The sequence below is a fragment of the Lagenorhynchus albirostris genome, chromosome 19 (assembly GCF_949774975.1).
Source record: "Lagenorhynchus albirostris chromosome 19, mLagAlb1.1, whole genome shotgun sequence".
NCBI classification, from domain to species: Eukaryota; Metazoa; Chordata; class Mammalia; order Artiodactyla; family Delphinidae; genus Lagenorhynchus; species Lagenorhynchus albirostris.
The window spans coordinates 11,935,650-11,954,944 of NC_083113.1; the positions used below are offsets into that span (position 1 = coordinate 11,935,650).

The 19,295-nt window shown below is 41.2% G+C and overlaps 1 protein-coding gene across 8 annotated transcripts; it reads right to left on the minus strand.

Annotated features, from left to right (window-relative positions):
• Positions 1 to 978: 978 nt before the first annotated feature.
• On the minus strand, positions 979 to 16,431 carry ZNF227 (zinc finger protein 227). 8 transcript variants are annotated; one of them, XM_060131990.1, is made up of 6 exons: positions 16,392 to 16,431; positions 15,718 to 15,881; positions 10,179 to 10,240; positions 8,688 to 8,814; positions 7,644 to 7,766; positions 979 to 3,795 (listed from the first exon to the last, which is right to left on the minus strand). In XM_060131990.1, exons 3-6 carry the CDS (start codon positions 10,236 to 10,238, stop codon positions 1,733 to 1,735), a joined length of 2,373 nt encoding a protein of 790 aa, XP_059987973.1. In that variant the 5' UTR covers positions 10,239 to 10,240; positions 15,718 to 15,881; positions 16,392 to 16,431; the 3' UTR covers positions 979 to 1,732. The 8 variants fall into 8 exon arrangements, with proteins under 8 accessions (XP_059987973.1, XP_059987972.1, XP_059987971.1 ...); XM_060131989.1 differs by having other exon boundaries at positions 16,200 to 16,422; XM_060131988.1 differs by having other exon boundaries at positions 15,718 to 15,877; positions 16,184 to 16,422.
• Between the last annotated feature and the right edge of the window lie 2,864 nt (positions 16,432 to 19,295).

A 19,295-nucleotide genomic window follows, 5' to 3' on the forward strand; every position in this document is an offset into this window, starting at 1 on the left:
TTCATTTAGCATACGCCCTACAGTTTTATTCATGTTGTCACAAATATTTCTCCATATGTATTTCCTGTGTACCAGTGGTTAGAATTAGAGGTTCAATGTGATTCAGGTTTATTTTGTTTTGGAAAGCATATTTCATGGGTGGTTCTGTTTGTATCTCCTATTACCTTAACTGGAAGCTGCCAAGACACCTAAAAAGAGAGCAAGATGAGAAAATGTTTTCTACCAAATATCAAGACTCGTTGCAAAGCTATGGTAACTGAAGCAGTGTGGTATTGGTAAAATTATTGAAAAGTAGACCAATCAAAGGGAATGGAGAGTCAAGACATCCATCTAATCATATACAGATTACTGATTTTCTTCAAAAGTGGCACTGCATAGTAGTGGGGAATAAGGGAAATGTTCAGTAATTGGTATAGGAACAACTGGATAGTCATATGGTGAATAATCAAATTATGTGAAAGGCAAATATAGACCTTTCTTTGAAGATTTGTTAATAAATTGATTTTAATCCTGTCACCTACCAAAAAAATAAAGAAAAAGGAAAGAGAGAGGGAAGGAGGAGGGGGAGAGGGAGAGAAAGAGAGAGAGACAACTGCTAAAATTTGAATAAGGTCTGGAGGTTAGACGTTATGCATCAATATTCAATTTTCCTGAATGCTATACTTGTGCTGTAGATATGTAAGTGAATATCCTTGTTCTTACAGTATTACTTAAGTATTCAGATGCAAAGGCTAAGAGGTCTAGAACATACTCATGGTTAAAAAAAAGCATATGTCAATATGTGTGTGCATATATACACGTTCACATACATTAAGAGAATAATGACTCAAACATGTTAACTGGTGAATCTGAGTACAGGGTACATGAGAGATTTTATATAATTTTTATAATATTTGGAAAGTTTTAAATTATTTCAAAACGAAGTTTAAAGAAATGTAAAAATTTATATCAAGCAAAATCCCATCATTTAGAGATAAGTAAAAATAAATACTTTTTTGTTCTTTTTTAATGAGATCACACAAAAATTCCATGCTTTGTGTTTTTCCAGGTTAATGTATTCTGGACATCTTCCAACATCCATAGCAAAATTTGCACTGGATAAGTAAATCATAAAATACTTTGGCAACCCAACTGATTATTTCTATGCTTGCTATTATAAACAATAATGCAATGAACATTCCTTTATATACATCTGCGGCAGATATGTATTTACTTCTGAAGATCAAAGGTTCATCTCTGGGGATCTATTCCTTAATTTTAATCCAATGTATCAGATGAAATAAAGCAATCATATTACAAATTCTTGGCTACAGGAAATTTTTAGTAATTTTATTCATTTTTCATAGTTTTACAGCTTTAGTAAAAATAATGGTCACTGTAAACAAGTATAAAATGGAAGTTGATGGAAAAATAACCCCAAAGGCCTCCTTGACATCCCCCCTCAAAAAAAAAAACTAGTATATGGCAAATATCCTTTTCACACACTGTCTTTAGGCATATATTCACTTTGAGATCATTTATATCACGTGGATCTTACCAAGAGGGTTACAACCTATTTCTCCCCTGTTACTATGTATGGTTCTATGTCACCATTTTAATGGATTTGCTGGGAAGATTCCATCTGAAGGAATCCCTTTCCACTCTCAAAACTTCATAGAGTTTATCAGCAGCATGGACTCTCTAAAACCTTGAAGATGTGCATCCTGACTGAAGTCTAACAGACTTCTCACTTTTAAAGACTCTTGCCAGTGTGGACTTTCTGATGGTATGTAAGCCGTGAACGGTGACTGAAGTCCTTACCACATATGTCACACTTGTATGGTTTTTCTCCTGTGTGGACCCTCTGGTGGGCGTGAAGCCGAGAACTCTGACTGAAGCCCTTCCCACACTCCTCACATTTAAACAGTTTCTCCCGAGCGTGAACACTCAGATGGACTCTAAGATTGGAGGGGAGACTGAAGGCCTTCCCACACTCCTCACACTTGTGGGGTTTCTCTCCTGTGTGGACCCTCTGGTGATGGCGAAGATTCAAGCTCCGCCCGAAGGCTTTCCCACACTCCTCACATTTGTAAGGCTTTTCACCAGTGTGGCCCCTCTGGTGGTATATAAACTGTGAACTGTAACGAAAGCCCTTTCCACACATGTTGCATCTGTAGGGCTTCTCCCCAGTGTGGACCCTCTGATGGGACTGAAGACCAGAGGACTGGCTGAAGCCCTTCCCACAGACACCACACTTGTAGGGTTTCTCGCCCGTGTGGACTCTCTGATGGACCCGGAAATCTATGGCCTGACTGAAGCTCTTATCACACGCCTCACATTTGTAGGGTTTCTCTCCTGAGTGGACTCTCTGATGAGCATGAAGGTTTGATCTCCAACTGAAGCCCTTCCCACACTCCTCACATTTATACGGTTTTTCTCCAGTGTGAATGACTTGGTGCAGTTTAAGATTTGAACTGTAACTGAAGTCCTTACCGCACATGTCGCATCTGTAGGGCTTTTCCCCCGTGTGGACTCTCTGGTGGGTCTGCAGCTTTGACGACTGACTGAAGCCCTTCCCACACGTCTCGCATTTGAATCGTTTCTCCCCGGTGTGGACGTTCTGGTGGACTTGAAGATTGGAAGCCTGACTGAAGCCCTTCCCGCACTCCTTGCATTTGTAGGGTTTCTCTCCCGTGTGGACACGGAAGTGGATGTGAAGATCTGTGTTACGGGTGAAGCCCTTCCCGCACGCCTCACATCTGTACGGTTTCTCTCCAGTGTGGACCCTCCGGTGGCATATCAAAGGGGAATTGTGACTGAACCCCTTGCCGCAGACATCGCATTTGTAGGGTTTCTCCCCGGTGTGGACCCTCTGATGTATGTGATAATGCGCGGCCTGTGTGAAGCCCTTCCCACACTCCTCACACTTATAGGGTTTCTCACCCCTGTGGACCCTCTGGTGAACACGAAGGTTAACGCTCCAGCCGAAGCCCTTCCCGCACTCGTCGCACTTGTACGGTTTCTCTTCGGTGTGGACTCTCTGATGGCACTGAAAATTTGAACTTTGGCTAAAGCATTTACCGCACTCCTCGCATTTGTAAGGCTTCTCCCCCGTGTGTGTCCTATAGTGGATGATAAGGCCTGTGCTGCTACTGAATCCCTTGCCACAACTGTCACACCTATAGGACTTCTCTCCCGTGTGATTAGATTGACGGGGATGAAAGGAGTTCCTATTGAAACCATCGCCGGATTCACGACATTTATCGACTTTTCCTCGCGGGTGAATTCTTTGATGACTTTGCAGATGGGAGCATTTCTCTCCCAGGTGAACCCTCGGATGAACTGGGAGCACTTCGCTATCACTGAAGCTTCTCCCACACTCTCTACAGGGATACAGTGTGTCTCCTTTGCAGGGTTTCTGTTCTGTGTCAGTTGTAACAGGATCACTCAGGGGTGATTTCTTCATGAAGGCTTCACATATACATGGGTTGTTTTTCCCGTTCATTTGCTTACCTCTACTCTGATTCCCTGACTCACTCACATACATATTCCCACAGGAATCCTGGGTTCTCGAAATCAAAAACTCTTGATTTTCAAGGTAACTGGAACTATCGCCTTTGTGGTTCATCATATGGTTCTCATTTTCAGAAATCTGAAGAGAATCACCTTGTAGGAAATGGGAAGTCCTCCTCTGAAGACAGCACGTTGAATCACTTGCGACCTGTTTCCAGATTTGCCAGCAAGACGGCTCTTCACATGAAAGGTATTTTAATGCGACTTTTCCAAGAGTCTCCACCTCATCGGGATTCTTGCTGCCTAAAAGAAAAAGCGATATTCAGAGGTGAGGACAAGTAAATGCTTTGTTCAGAAACATCGGGATTTCACACTCAGGGATAAGGCCTTAAAAAAAAACCAGAGAAAGGGTCATGTCTGTACCACACCACTTATCCTTTTGTTATGCTTTTTCATGTAAGTGGAAGCGAAGAACAGGGTCAAGAGACTTTTCTGTAAATGTGACCTATTTAGAACCACAGATCTAACGGTTTAATAGAAGAGCTGTAGGTTTGAAATCGGATGGCTGCAGGGCAACAAAGACAACCCACCTTCCAACCTACAGCAACGTCAATTAAAAGCCTAATCACTTGTTCCTTAGCAGGCTTATGACAAGTGGGCTTCTACTGAATTAGGTTAGGAAAGCACAGACTGTAGACATTAAACAGTACTTTAGGTCCTGGTAGATATGATCTAAGAGTAAATTTGGGAAGCGGTTGGGATAATAACATTCATTTTTCTAAGCCTGGGAGTGACTCTGGTCTCTGTAAAAATAAGGGGGAAAGGGAAAACTAACCTTGGACAGCTGAGAAAGAACCTGGGAGGAGAAGAAAGAGAACAGATTCTCAAAGGCAACCCTGAATGGAGGAGAGGGAGAGTTACGTTCAGCTTGGAAAGCTTTTGCCCAGGAAGCTGCGAACCTTGCTTTTTCTCTCATTCCCTTCGGGTCTCTCTGCTCAAATGTCACTCAACTGGGTGAGGCCTTCCTATCACCCAGTATAAGATAATTCCTCCCACCCCAACACACCTTCCACTCTTCCCATCTGCCTTACTCTGCTTTCTTTTCCCCCATGGCACTTATTATTTGATTTACTACGTACTTCTTAATTTTTTCCTGCCCATTTAGAAGAACTAGGATGTAACAATCATGAGGAAAACAAGCACTTTGATTTCTTCATTGTTTCATCCCCACTGTAACAGAATTTCTCAAATTGCTGGCATATACTCGTGAACTGTGAAATCCATTCCATACATTGTGACACTTCAAAGAAAAAGAAGTGGGAATTCCCTGGTGGTCCAGTGATTAGGACTCAGCACTTTCACTGCCAGGGCCAGGTTCGATCCCTAGTTGGGGAACTAAGATCCCACAAGCTGTATGGTGTGGCCAAGGAGGGGAAAAAAAACCCCTCAATATTCTGTAATAACCTATATGGGAAAAGAATCTGAAAAAGAATAAATATGTGTGTATGTATAACTGAACCACTTCGCTGTACACATGAAACTAACACAACATTGTAAATCAACTATACCCAATATAAAATAAAAATTAAATTTAAAAAAATAAAAGAAATTATGTGGAAAAAAATAATAAAAATATGAAAAGCATATCACAAGCAGTAAGGATAACACTATATAAAATGCTTGTTTCAGCTGTAGACATACACATAAATATGCACGTATGTTACATTTATACTTGGTCGGGATGTAAAATATTTCTTATTGAGAGTCATAGTTAAAAACGTATGGAAGCCACTGGCTTAAAATGTTTAAAGTGGTGCCAAGTCCTGAATGATTAATTTGCTTAAATAGAAAGTTACATTCAAATAATATAAACTGAACAAGTCCCAACAGGTATGTGCACATTTCAGGGTATGGTAGGCTAACTGAACATCCTAAAGATGTCCATGCCCTAATCCCTGGAACCTGCGAACATGTTAATGTACACAGCAAAAGGGACTTCAGATCTGATTAAATTAAGGATCTTGAGATGAGCCCAAAGGAGTCACAAGGGTCCGTAAAAAAAGGAAACGCGGGACTTCCCTGGTGGCGCAGTGGTTAAGAATCCACCTGCCAATGCAGGGGACATGGATTCGAGCCGTGGTCCGGGAAGATCCCACATGCCTCGGAGCAACTAAGCCTGTGTGCCACAACTACTGAGCCTGCGCTCTAGAGCCTGTGAGCCACAACTACTGAGCCCACGTGCCACAACTACTGAAGCCCACGCCTCTAAAGCCTGTGCTCTGCAACAGGAGAAGCTATGGCGATGAGAAGCCTGTGCACCGCAACAAAGAGTAGCCCCCGCTCGCCGCAACTAGAGAAAGCCCATGCGCAGCAACGAAGACCCAATGCGGCTAAAAATAAATAAATACATTTAAAAAAAAAAAAGAATCCCTAGAAAAACAAGCTCTTTATTTTGCACTCCAGTGACCTATAAAGAACATTTTAGGCAGTATTTGTACTTGAAGCATGGTTGCAAAATCCTGAAACATGCGGATGCTGAAGAGGTCAAAAAAACCTTTGAGAAAGGGTGGCAGAAAATGCTACCAGATTTGTTAAAAAAAGACTTGGTCTATGACACAAAACTGAAGTGTAACAATACGTAGGATCATGATTCCTGAGGTTCAGTTTGCATATAAAAATGAACCCCAGTGAAACTAACACATCATTGTAAATCATCTACACTTCAATTAAAAAAAAGAAAAAGAGAATGAGACCCTTTCCAGTAATATTCCTGAATGCATCAAACGTGAAGCAACATGTACACATGAGAAGGGAGATGGACAAATGCAGATGGTTATATCCATTAACCACTCTCAGAATTCAGGGCCTAATCTATCATGTTTGCAGATAAGCTTCTCTCCTTCATTTTTCAGGCAGAGGGAGAGTATATACATTTACATTCCCTAGGAATATCTGATGTTTTTAAATGGGTAGAACTGAGGAATATGCAAATTAAAGAGACGGGAAGGAAGGGGAGAGAAAGGAAGAGGAGGTCCAACAGTGAAGTAAACAGTGAGGATCTGAGCAAAGGCAGGAGAACAGAGGGCCTTGAAAGGCTGGGGAGAAAAGTGAAACAATGGCTGGGGATCCAGAGGATGAGGTGGTCTTCACAGATGAAGAAGGCTGGGGTCATAGGTCAGGAAGAGCTGTGAGGAGAGCTTCCTCACTTTTACTCAAAAGAATAGGATTTTTTTTTTTTTTTCGGTACGTGGGCCTCTCACTGTTGTGGCCTCTCCCGTCACGGAGCACAGGCTCCGGACGCGCAGGCTCAGCGGCCATGGCTCACAGGCCCAGCCGCTCCGCGGCATGTGGGATCTTCCCGGACCGGGGCACGAACCCGCATCCCCTGCATCGGCAGGCGGATTCTCAACCACTGCTCCATGAGGGAAGCCCAAAAATAGTAATTTTTAAAGTAATATCTTCATTCAACAATTACGTACTGAGTATCTACTATGCAGAAGGCTCATCGGAGGCTTTGGGTAGAGACAGGAAATACAATTGCCCAAATTCCTACTTTCAAGGGGAGACGGATGAGGAACAAGTAAATAAAGACAAGTTACGAGGTCAGGAGGCTATCAGTGCTTCGATACAAAATAAGGCAGGGTGAGGGCACGGAGAATGGAGAGAGAATGGCACTGTAAATGGGGCAGACACACAAGGTCTGTCTGATGAGATGAAATTTGAGCAAAGACCTGAGTGAGTAAGGGAGTGGCTGCGGGCCTCTACACTGAGGCAGAGAGCTAGTCGAAGGTTGGGAAACAAGAAAACACTCCAAAGGGGCCAGGATGACATGAATGAGCTAAGAAAGGGTAAAAGGATGGGTGATCAAAGAGGAACTCAGTGAGGAGGCCAGATCAGGTAGGGCCCTGCAGTCCACTGTAAGGACTCAGAGTGAAAGGGGAGGACTTGGGAGGGTTTTGGACAGAGGAATGGTATGATCTTACTTGCTTTCTAAAGAACCAGTCTGGCTACCATGTGGAGAAGAGGTTACAGGAGTGCAAGAGCGGAAGCATGGAGACCAGTTTGGAGGAAGCTGTCACAGTCCAGGCAAGAGATGACAGCACGTGGACAAGAGCGGTCATCACGGACGTGGAGAGAAGATTAGCTGGTACCTGAAATAATAGCTTTGCAGTTCTCACTGGAATGCCCGTTTCTTTGGGTTTCTCTCTCCATCATCCAAATCTTTTCTTCTGTCTCCAACTGGGACACCATATCTGGCTTGAAGGGAAGATGTCCTATGAAAAGGCAGATATATATATTTAAGATGAACACAAAGCTTAAATAGATCTTTGTCCAAGTTCTATAACCCTCAAGTGATCACAAACTGTAATAAGAAATGAATTCAGGGAACTATACTCAATATTCTGTAACAACCTATAAGAGAAAAGAATCTGAAAAAGAATATATATATAATTGAATCATTTTGCTGTACACCTGAAACTAACACAACATTGTAAATCAACTATACTTCAATCAAAAAAAGAAAAACAAATTGAGGTCACAACCTAGTTCATGTCTACATATAGATAAAATTAGATTTAACCAATGTCTGTTTTTATCATATTTCCCACACTCTCATACCACTTACTGCAAACGGTCACAGTTTTTGCTACAATGTGAGGGGATCTTGATAAGGAACTCTGACAGTTTCTATTCTTATTCCATTTTATTCTATTTCACTGAAAAAAAAAATAATGCCAGTACAATGAACTAAGTTGACTCCAAGATCCACCAAAGTATCTGAAAGACAAAGTATAGACGCTAAGCTGCCCGTTTATAGATCATCTAAAACAGGGTTTCTCAGCTGAGGCACTACTGATATTCTGCACTGGCTAATTCTGTGTGGTGGGGGGAGGTGGTCCTGTGCATCATAGGACGTTTAACAGCACCACTAGCCACTAGATGCCAGCAGCACCCCTCCCTCAGCTGTGACAATCAAAACTGTCTCCAGACATTGCCAAATGTCCCCAAGGAGGCAAAATCACCCCGGATGGAATTTTGCCTGAGCAGAGAGGGACCAGAAAAACCTATGGATTGGAAAAACTTGTGTCTTCAAGGTCAAGGAACCACTTCACAAGGTCCAAAGCTTTGAACAGCTGAGGACCAGACACTCTCAAGAGACTTGAAGTTCAGGGTCAGAGAGTGCCCGTCCTCACCCACTGAGACCAGGTTCCGGAAGTTCTCCACCATCACATCCTGGTACAGTTTCCTCTGGGCAGAGTCCAGCAGCCCCAGCTCCTCCTCGGTGAAGGTCACGGCCACGTCCTTGAAGGTCACTGCCTCCTACGGCATCAAACACATGTCACCTCAATCTCACAACCTCCATTGGAAGAAGGGCAGCATCGAGAAGGATAAAGAAGATTAACCCAAAAAATGGTTACCGATTTGGAGGGACTCCAGGCAGTTTTCAGTCCCAACACTTGCCCCTCTCAGTGACAGTGATGTCACCTCCCCGCTGTCCCACTCTATCTCTGCTTTTAATATTCGCAAAGTTCACAGGCTTTCTGCAACCCTCCAGGACAGGTACACAGCTCCTCACCTATGCTTTCAAGGCAAAAGCCATAACCACCTGCTGCGACATGCACAGCTGGTGAAGGCACAGGGTGAGTTCAAATTTCAAGGTTTTAATGACAGGACCCTGGGCAAATTCCTTTACCTCTCACTATCTTAATTTCCTCTTCTCTATAATGGTGTCTCAATCACAAGGTGTTTGAAAGGATTAGACGAATGAACATGTGTAAAGCACTTACAATGGCGCCTGGCACATAAGAAGTGCTCAATAAATTTAAGCAAGCAGTATCATTAAAATCTCTTTCATTCCATTTTGTGACTGCATAGTATAGTATTCCTTAGAACTGATGATGTAGCTTTAATCTATCCAAATAAAGCACAATTAGTTACAGATTTTTACTTATCATCATCTGCTGTAAAGATCCTTTCACAGAGATCTCAACCAAGAAGTAGCAACTGCACTTTAAAATTTTTGAAAGCATAATGGCAGATTTCCATCTCAAAAGGTTTTCCCAATTCACCTTTCATATGAGGGAGTACAAATGTTCCTGAATCTCTACACTGGCCAAATAAGACATAATTCCGTTTTTTTAAAAAAAAGAAAATTTTCAACAATCTAAGTGAAATAAATAAATAGAAAGCTTTCATTAACGTTTGTACACATTTAGTTATTAAATTATTTTCTTCATAAATTTACTTTCCATTATTGTGACGCTCCTTTTCCTTCTTTTATTCATATTCCAGTTGGGTCTTACTTTATTTTACTAATTTTGATGAGAATTAGAGATATTAAACCTTTATCTAATGTTTATAAGTATGTCCCATCAATTCAAATATTACAAATATATAGCTGTGAATGCCTGAGGGAAAAGGAATATGAGAAAGCAAAAAGAGGTAGTTTGTAAACAGAGTAGTAGGGTAAATTATCTTCCTCTAGTCCAAGTTTCCACAATTTTTCAAAGATTGCTTTGTGAAATAAAGATGATAAAATAAACCAAACAAAACGCACAGTCTGGCACACAACATGCACGCAAGGTGTGTCGTGTTCATTAACCCTTCCAAGGAAGAGAAAAAAGGTGTGTCCAATCTTTGAGAAATAAAATCCCTTAGGAGTCAGAAAGCAATGCCTTACTTACCTGAAACTCAGTCATTTTCTCCCACTCCTTCCGGGGAAGGTCAGATTCTTGAGAAGGCATAACTAGGGAAGGACAAAGAAGCCATGAGATGCAGGCCAGGGCTGTCAGGAGCCCATGTGGATCTCTGCAGAAATTACACATGAGCACTCGTACTCCCAGGCAGAGGTGCTCACATACAGCTTGGTAAGCAGAGCGTGGAGTAGACTGCAGCTACTAGCAGGACTGTCAGCCAGCAGCCACTGGACAGTTAACAACCAGCACAACCAAACACAGTATCCCTACCATAAAGACTTCTGATCCTACCATAAAAAAAAATGAGAAGACGATCTATGGACTGGGAGAAAATATTTGCAAATTATGCTACTGAAGGGACTAATTTCCAAAATATACAAACAGCTCATACAGCTTAATATCAAAAAAGCAAACAACCCAATCAAAAAATGGGCAGAAGACCTAAATAGGCATCTCCAAAGAAGACATACAAAATGGCCAAAAGGCACATGAAGAGATGCTCAACACTGCTAATTATTAGAGAAATGCAAATCAAAACTACAATGAGGTATCACCTCACATCAGTCAGAATGGCCATCATTAAAGTCTACAAATAATACATGCTGGAGAGAATGTGGAGAAAAGGGAACCCTCCTACACTGTTGGTGCCAATGTAAATTGGTACAGCCACTATGGACAACAGTATGGAAGTTCCTTAAAAAACTAAAAACAGAGCTACCATAGGATCCAGCAATCTCCCTTCTGGGCATATATCCAGAGAAAACTCTAATTCAAAAAGACATATGCACAATGCTCATAAGTTATTTTTGTAATAAGAAATAACGGCCCAATAAAAATTACATAAAACATGGGACTTCACTGGTGGCACAGTGGATAAGACTGCTCCCAATGCAGGGGGCCCAGGTTCGATCCCTGGTCAGGGAACTAGATCCCACACACATGCCGCAACTAAGAGTTCGCAGGCCACAACTAAGGAGCCTGTGTGCTGCAACTAAGGAGCCGGCAAGCCGCAACTAAGGAGCCCTAGAGCCGCAACTAAGGAGCCCGCCTGCTGCAACTAAGACCCCATGCAAGCAAATAAATAAATAAATATTTTAAAAAAATGTCCATCAACATAGGAATGGATAAACAAGATGTGGTACATGTATACAATGGAATATTACTCTACCATAAAAAGGAATGAAATAGTGCCATTGGCAGAGATGTGGATAAATCTACAGACTGTCATACAGAGTGAAGTAAGTCAGAAAGAGAAAAACAAATATCGTATAGTATCACTTCTATGTGGAATCTAGAAAAACGGTACAGATGAACTTATTTGCAAATCAGAAATAGAGACACACGTTGAGAACAAACTTATGGATACCAAGGGGGGAAGAAGGGGGTGGGATGAATTGGGAGATTCAGATTGACACATATACACTATCATGTATAAAAGAGATAACTAATGAGAACCTACTGTACAGCACAGGAAACTCTACTCAGTGACCTGTGGTGACCTAAATGGGAAGGAAATCTAAAAAAGAGGGGACATATGTATACGTATGGCTGATTCACTTTGCTGTACAACAGAAACTAACATTGTAAAGCAACTATACGCCAATAAAAATTTTTAAAAAAATGATACATGCACCCCAATGTTCATAGAACTATTTACAACAGCTAAGACATGGAAGCAACCTAAATGTCCATTGACAGATGAATGAATAAAGAAGTTGTGGTATGGAATGGAATATTACTCAGCTATTAAAATGAATGAAATAATGCCATGTTCAGCAACATGGATGGACTTAGAGATTATCATACTAAACGAAGTAAGCCAAACAAAGACAAATATCATATAATATCACTTATATGTGGAATCTAGAACAATGATACAAATGAACTTATTTACAAAACAGAAATAGACTCACAGACACAGAAAACAAACATGGTTATCAAAGGGGATAGTGGGTGGGGAAAAGGGAGGGAGGAGGAAGGGGGAATAAATTTGGAGTTTGGGATTAACATATAGACACTACTCTATATAAAACAGATAAACAACAAGGACCTACTGTATAGCACAGGGAACTATACCCAGTACTTTATAATAACCTATGATGGAAAAGGATCTGAAAAAGAATATATATAAAAAACTGAATCACTTTACTGTACACTTAAAACTAACACAACATTGTAAATTACCTATACTTCAATAAAAAAAAAGAATAATAATGAAAATAAAACCTAAAGAAAAAAAAGATTTCTGATCCTGGGGGTGGCAGGAAATGAAACGCAACGTAACAACGTGGGTTTAAAAAAAAAAGAAAAGGGCTTCCCTGGTGGCGCAGTGGTTGGGAGTCCGCCTGCCGATGCAGGGGACACGGGTTCGTGCCCCGGTCCGGGAAGATCCCACATGCCACGGAGCAGCTGGGCCCGTGAGCCATGGCCGCTGAGCCTGCGCGTCCGGAGCCTGTGCTCCGCAACGGGAGAGGCCACAACAGTGAGAGGCCCGCGCACCGCAAAAAAAAAAAAAAAAAAAAAAAAGAAAAGAATAAAACAAAGAGTTCTGGAGTCAAAGTCCTAGGTTTAAATCCTGGAAAAGATACTACGCACCCATGTAATGTAGGGGTATTACAAAAAACCTCTCTGTGCCTCTCTTCAGTCATCTACACAATGAGGATAGGATATGCACCTGGCCACTCCTTGTAAACCATACCCACCACGTAGAGTTGTTCCAAGGATTCAAGGAGTAGATGGAAAGTTCTAAAAATACAGGAGTCCCTTTTTCTTGCAGCTGCAAAAAAGCAGATGATCCTTTGCATCAGAAACTGTATCTGCCAATGTCTTTTCTAACAATAACAACAAAAGAGACCTAAAAGGCATCTGGATTTTGTATATGGCTGCTCTCCTATGAAAGTCACCTGTATTTTCTGAAAGCCCTGATTCTGACATAAAATTTCTCCTTACTTAATAATTTGTTGCCCAGTTAATAATATTTTACTCACAGTTGTATTAGTTTTCTAAAAAAGTATCATTTCCGGACAATTTATTTCACTGAGGCCAGAAAAGGCTTATTGGTAAAAGCCTTTCATCCTATGTGCATGGAGATAAAGAAAAACACAGAGAAAAGAAAAAGAGGCAAAATAAAAATCAAGAAACATGGAAGATAGATTGAGAGGCTCCAACATTTGTCTAATAGGAGTGTAAGAAGGGAATGGAAGCAACTACAGAGAGGTTTTATTTCAAGAGATAACTGCTGAGTTCACATATAGAAATTCTGAACAGTATAAATAAAAATACATATACTCCTAAACAAATGACAGTGAAACTCAGGAAGGCAAAGGATAAATAACTAAAAACAACAACAAAAATCCTTAAACCTCCCAGAAAGTATAATTTACCTAATAAAAATGACAATTAGGTTGACAGAAACAGGGAAGCAGAATGGAGATCTAAAATATATGAATATTTCCAAAATGAAGAAAAAAATCGTGAATCTTGATTTCTATGCTCAACTAAATGGTTATTTATAGGAGAGAGGAAGAAAGACGTTTAGCTGCTTAAAAAAAGAAAATTTATAACGAAATGAATCCTAAAAGAACTGATGGTAAGGAAACATGTAAATATGTTGGTAATATCTTTGTTAGAAGAAAAAACAACCTAGAACGATATGACAAATTTTGAGGGTGGTTTTCATAAAAAGTAAACCTATAAGCTAGCCTGCAGTGGGAAAAAAAAAAAAAAAAGGTGGTATGAGGGAGCCATCATCAAATATCAAGTGTATTTTTATTTAGTCTCTATATTTTTCAGAATGAGAATACATGCTGATTAAATCTAGTGATTGTTGAGGCAGATATCATTTTTAAAAGTTAAAACATAAGACCACACAATTTTCAAATGAGTTGAGGGTAAATAAAAGGAATAAACTGAACTGAAGATAATAAAAGAGAATAAAAGGAAGAAATGTAGAGCATAGTGATTTAAAAATAAATATTTTAAAAATATTTTACATAAATCAATGAAGTTAGAACACACCTCACACCATACACAAAAATAAACTCAAAATGGATTAAAAACTTAAATATAAGACAAGACACCATAAAACTCTTTTAAAAGAGAACATAGGCAAAACGTTCCCTGACATAAATCATATCAATGTTTTCCTAGGTCACTCTCCCAAGGCAATAGAAATAAAAGAAAAAAATAAACAAATGGGACCTAATCAAGTTTATAAGCTTTTGCATAGCAAGGGAAACCATAAACAAAATGAAAAGAACCTATGGAATGGGAGAAAATATTTGCAAATGATAGGACTTGGTAAGGGCTTAATTTCCAAAATATACAAACAGCTCGTACAACTCAAACAACCCAATCGAAAAAGAGGCGGAAGACCCAAATAGACATTTCTCCAAAGGAGACATACAGATGGCCAACAGGCATGTGAAAAGATGCTCATCATCGCTAATTAGAGAAATGCAAATCAAAACTACAATGAGGTACCACCTCACATTGGTCAGAATGGCCATCATTAAAAAGTCTACAAGTAATAAATGCTGGAGAGGGTGTGGAGAAGAGGGAACCCTCTTACATTGTTGGGGGGAATGTAATTTAGTGCAGCCACTATGGAAAACAGTATGCAGGTTCCTCGAAAAACTAAAAGTAGAGTTGCCATATGATCCAGCAATTCCACTTCTGGGCATATACCCAGACAAAACTATAATTCGAATAGATACATGCACCCCAGTGTTAGTAACAGCACTATTTACAATAGCCAAGCTTATGGAAACAACCTAAATGTCCACTGACAAATGAATGGATAAAGAAGATGTAGTGTGTGTGTGTATATATATATATACATATATACATATACACAATGGAATATTACTCAGCCATTAAAAAGAATGAAATAATGCCATTTGCAGCAACATGGATGGACCTAGAGATTATCATACTAAGCGAAGTCAGAAAGACAAATACCATACATGTCACTTATATGTGAAATCTAAAACACGACACACATGAACTTATCTACGAAACAGAAACAGACTCACAGACATAGAGAACAACTTGTGGTTGCCAAGGGGAAGGGGGCTGAGGGAGGGAAGTATTGGGAGTTTGGGATGAACAGAGGCAAACTATTATATATAGGATGGATAAACAACAAGGCCCTCCTGTATAGCACAGGAAACTATATTCAATATCCTGTGATACACATAATGAAAACGAATATGAAAAAGAATATAACTGAGTCACTCTGCTGTACAGCAGAAATTAACACAACACTGTACATCAACTATACTTCAATAAATTTTTTTTAAATATTTTAAAACATATTTTAAAGTAAATAAAACATTTTAAAAAATATTTTAAAAACACATGTACGTATGGTAGAAAAACACATGTACATATTAACAAGCAATTAAACATTCTCAGGTGTAGTCAACAGACAACTGATCTTTTTCCTAGTGGTAATTTACTAAGTGAAGGAAACCTGATTAACTGAAAACAGATGACGGACCAACAAAGACCTTTCAGTAGTGTGTACCTGGGGCTATGCTGTGAGGGGCCAAGAGGTCCGTCCTTCCTCCCGTTTCCGAATTCAGGACTGGCGAAGAAAAGGATGTGGTGGAAGAGCACGACTGTATCCGTCTGCCGGATACACTGCCACGGGACGTCCCCAGGCACTAGCGCGGGGTGACTCGGTGCTTCCTAAAAAACGAGATCAGTAAAAGCTCGGGAAAAGCTCGGGAAGGGCTGTCTCCCGATGTCTGACAGAAGGACCGTGCCATCGCTCCTCGCTCTCTCCCTTCACTTGGGCGTCCAGTCAAAAGGACGCTCGTGAGAAAATGAACTGCGTCAACAGCGAGAGTCAACCCGTTATGTGACACCAGCGTTCGAAGCTGTTGACACGTATGGTCTCACTCGATTCTAATCACAACCCTACCCAGTAGTGACCGTCTCTCCCGCTGTCTTCCAGAGGAGGAAAGTAGGACGCACGGATAATCAACAACTCGCCATATATTGTACCGATAGAAGTAGCAGCTCTGCTTGGTAAGCGGGGGAGGAGAACAGAAGGATGCCGCACTTGCGCCCTCCACCTCTCAGCCTCCGCCGGCGGCCGCGACTTCTCCATCCTAAGACAGCCGGCTAGGTAGCGACTAGTCCCACGCTCAGGCCGAAAAGGCTCGCAGGGGTCTTGGGGGTGCAGGGCCGACTCACCTCCCGGATCGAAAAAATGGTGCCTGCCTCGCTTTCCCGGAGCGGAAGTACCTCTGACTACACAGCGCTCGGAACTACACTTCCCAGAAGCCCCGGAGACACGCCACAGCCCCTCGTTTCCGGATAGAGTCCAGGGGAATACACTTCCCAGAGCCCCAAGAAGAGGAAGGGCCGTGTCCTCCCCGTTGGAGCTTTAAAACAAAACAAAACAACCCCAAACTCTTGGGAGTTCTCGGCCAACGACTTCCAGGATCCCCTTCGTGTGAAGCAGTTCTCTGACGCCGGTAGAGCTTAGCTTTATCTCACTGACAAACAAAACATGATAAATATTTGAAGAGTCAGAATCTTAAAAGACTGAAAGAAACAGATCAGTGTAATAGAACTGTACCCCCTCTACCAGGGGGGGAGAAGGGAAATGATAGGCTTAAAATGCAGTTTTAGGCGATTTTTAGATGAGTGAAAGACCCAAAAAATGCACCAGGGGCAGATTGTATTGTCGATTTCCACTATTGTTAACAGAACAGTCAAATAATTCAGAACTTGGCTGCTGAGGACACCACCACATGGAGTGAAAAGACAAGCTTCAGCATGCACTGTGTGATCAATTTCTCAAATCAGGGCCATTGTAATCAATCCTTAGGGAGTTTCTTAACTTGAAAGACAAGCACGTTGTTGTTAATTAGGTGTTTATACAATAGTCACTACAAAGACTGTTGTTTGTTCAAATATATTGATGGAAGAAATTTGCACATACTGAGGTATGGGGAAGTCATTCTGGCTTTTATGTAATTTAACTTTACACTTTACGCTAACTAAAACAGCCTGTTTTGTGGCCTAGTAAACATACATCTGCTTTAGCCATTAAGGAAAAGGGTGCAGGACTTCCCTGGTGGTCCAGTGGTTAAGAATCCACCTGCCAATGCAGGGGACATAGGTTCGAGCCCTGGTCTGGGAAGATCCCACATGCCGCGGAGCAACTAAGCCCGTGTGCCACAACTACTGAGCCTGTGCTCTAGAGCCCGCGAGCCACAACTACTGAGCCCGCACGCCACAACTACTGAAGCCTGAGTGCCTAGAGCCCGTGCTCCGCAACAAGAGAAGCCACCGCAGTAAGAAGCCCGCACACCGCAACGTAGAGTAACCCCCACTCGCCGCAACTAGAGAAAGCCCACGCACAGCAACAAAGACCCAATGCAGCCATAAATAAATAAATAAATAATAAAAATATATTATTTTAAAAAAATAAAAATAAAAAGTGTGCAGTGTCCAGAAGTAAAGAATGCCTGTTTTGAAGAGAGAAAAATGCCTCCCTCTCTGGGATGTCAATGCTAGCTTTCCTTCAATGATAAGGCTCCCTGGAGCTGAGGCCATGCTGACTCGTAATGTGAGTGCTAATGTCTTTTTTGAAACCTTGAAAGAATATACTCCTGTCATGTTTGATGTTCTTTGTTCTGACAAGATATAAAACTGCTGAAACTATGCTTCTTTGGAACAGTTCCTCAGAGCCATCTGAGAGGCTGCCTCCCAAGCTACAGTCTTCAGTTTGGCTCAAATAAAACTCTCATCTATTCTTATTATAGGTTGATTATTTCCATTAACAGTATGACAGAATTGATGTTTCAAAGAAATGAGACTGGAGAGAAGAGAGGAATACCTAAAACTATCCATATATCCATGACAATATATTTTTGCATTTCTCATTTCTGAACATATATTCCTTTTTCTGTTATTCTTAGCAGCTATCTCTTATGGAGCACTTAGTGTGTGCCAGGGACTACTCCTAACTCTTTAGACTCTGGGATCTCACTTCATCTTCACAACTTTTTTTAGGTAAATACTATTATTTCCTCTATTTTACAGTTTACAACAGAGCCAGAGGCAGAGAGAGTTAAGTAATTTGCCCATGTTACTAAATTAGTAAGTACTAGAGCCAGGTTTCAAAATGTGGCATTTGACAACCACAGCCTGAGAGGTAACCATTACACTAACCACATCTTTTTTTTTTTTTTTTTTGCGATACGCGGGCCTCTCACTGTTGCGGCCTCTCCCGTTGCAGAGCACAGGCTCCGGATGAGCAGGCTCAGCGGCCATGGCTCACGGGCGCAGCCGCTCCGCGGCATGTGGGATCTTCCCGGACCGGGGCACGAACCCGTGTCCCCAGCATCGGCAGGCGGACTCCCAACCACTGCGCCACCAGGGAAGCCCATAACCACATCTTTTATAATCAACATGAACAGAATGTTTAACTTCAATCAATTTTTTCTCCTTCCTGATGCCAGAAAGCTGTAGCCTAACATGGAAATTCAATCCTTTTCACATGCGTGTCTATCCAGTGCCCTTAAGGGAAGGTCCAAATACTTTGGCCAGCCTCACAAACAGGAATCTTCCATATGCTTGTTTCCCTCTTCAAATCTGCTTTCCACACTACATGTCCAGCTGTGGTGAATCGCTTGTACTCCTACAAAAAGCTTTTTTGTATCTGCTGTTCCTTCTTGTCATATACTGCTGCTCTCTTCACTTCTAGGTCATAGCTTAAATATTCCCTGCTCTAGTAAGACTTCTTGTGAGTTCTTGTCTTGCAGACTAATACAAACCATGTATGATAACCACGATCACAGACTTGGACTCAGGCTGCCTAGGTTAAAATACTCGTTCTGCCACTTACTCTGTGAACTCTGTCCCTTCTTCTTCATTTGTAAAATGGAAATAATAATAGGATTGATGTGAGGAAGATACATGTAATAAATACATGTAAAAGCACTGGAAACTCTGCCTGGCTCACGACCACCTACAACAAGTTAGCAAATATTCTCAGATGATAAACACAGGACACATAAATTAGAGACAGTTGGTTTCTAAATAAGTTTTCTTTAGATCATTAAAATATTATCAATAATTAATGTA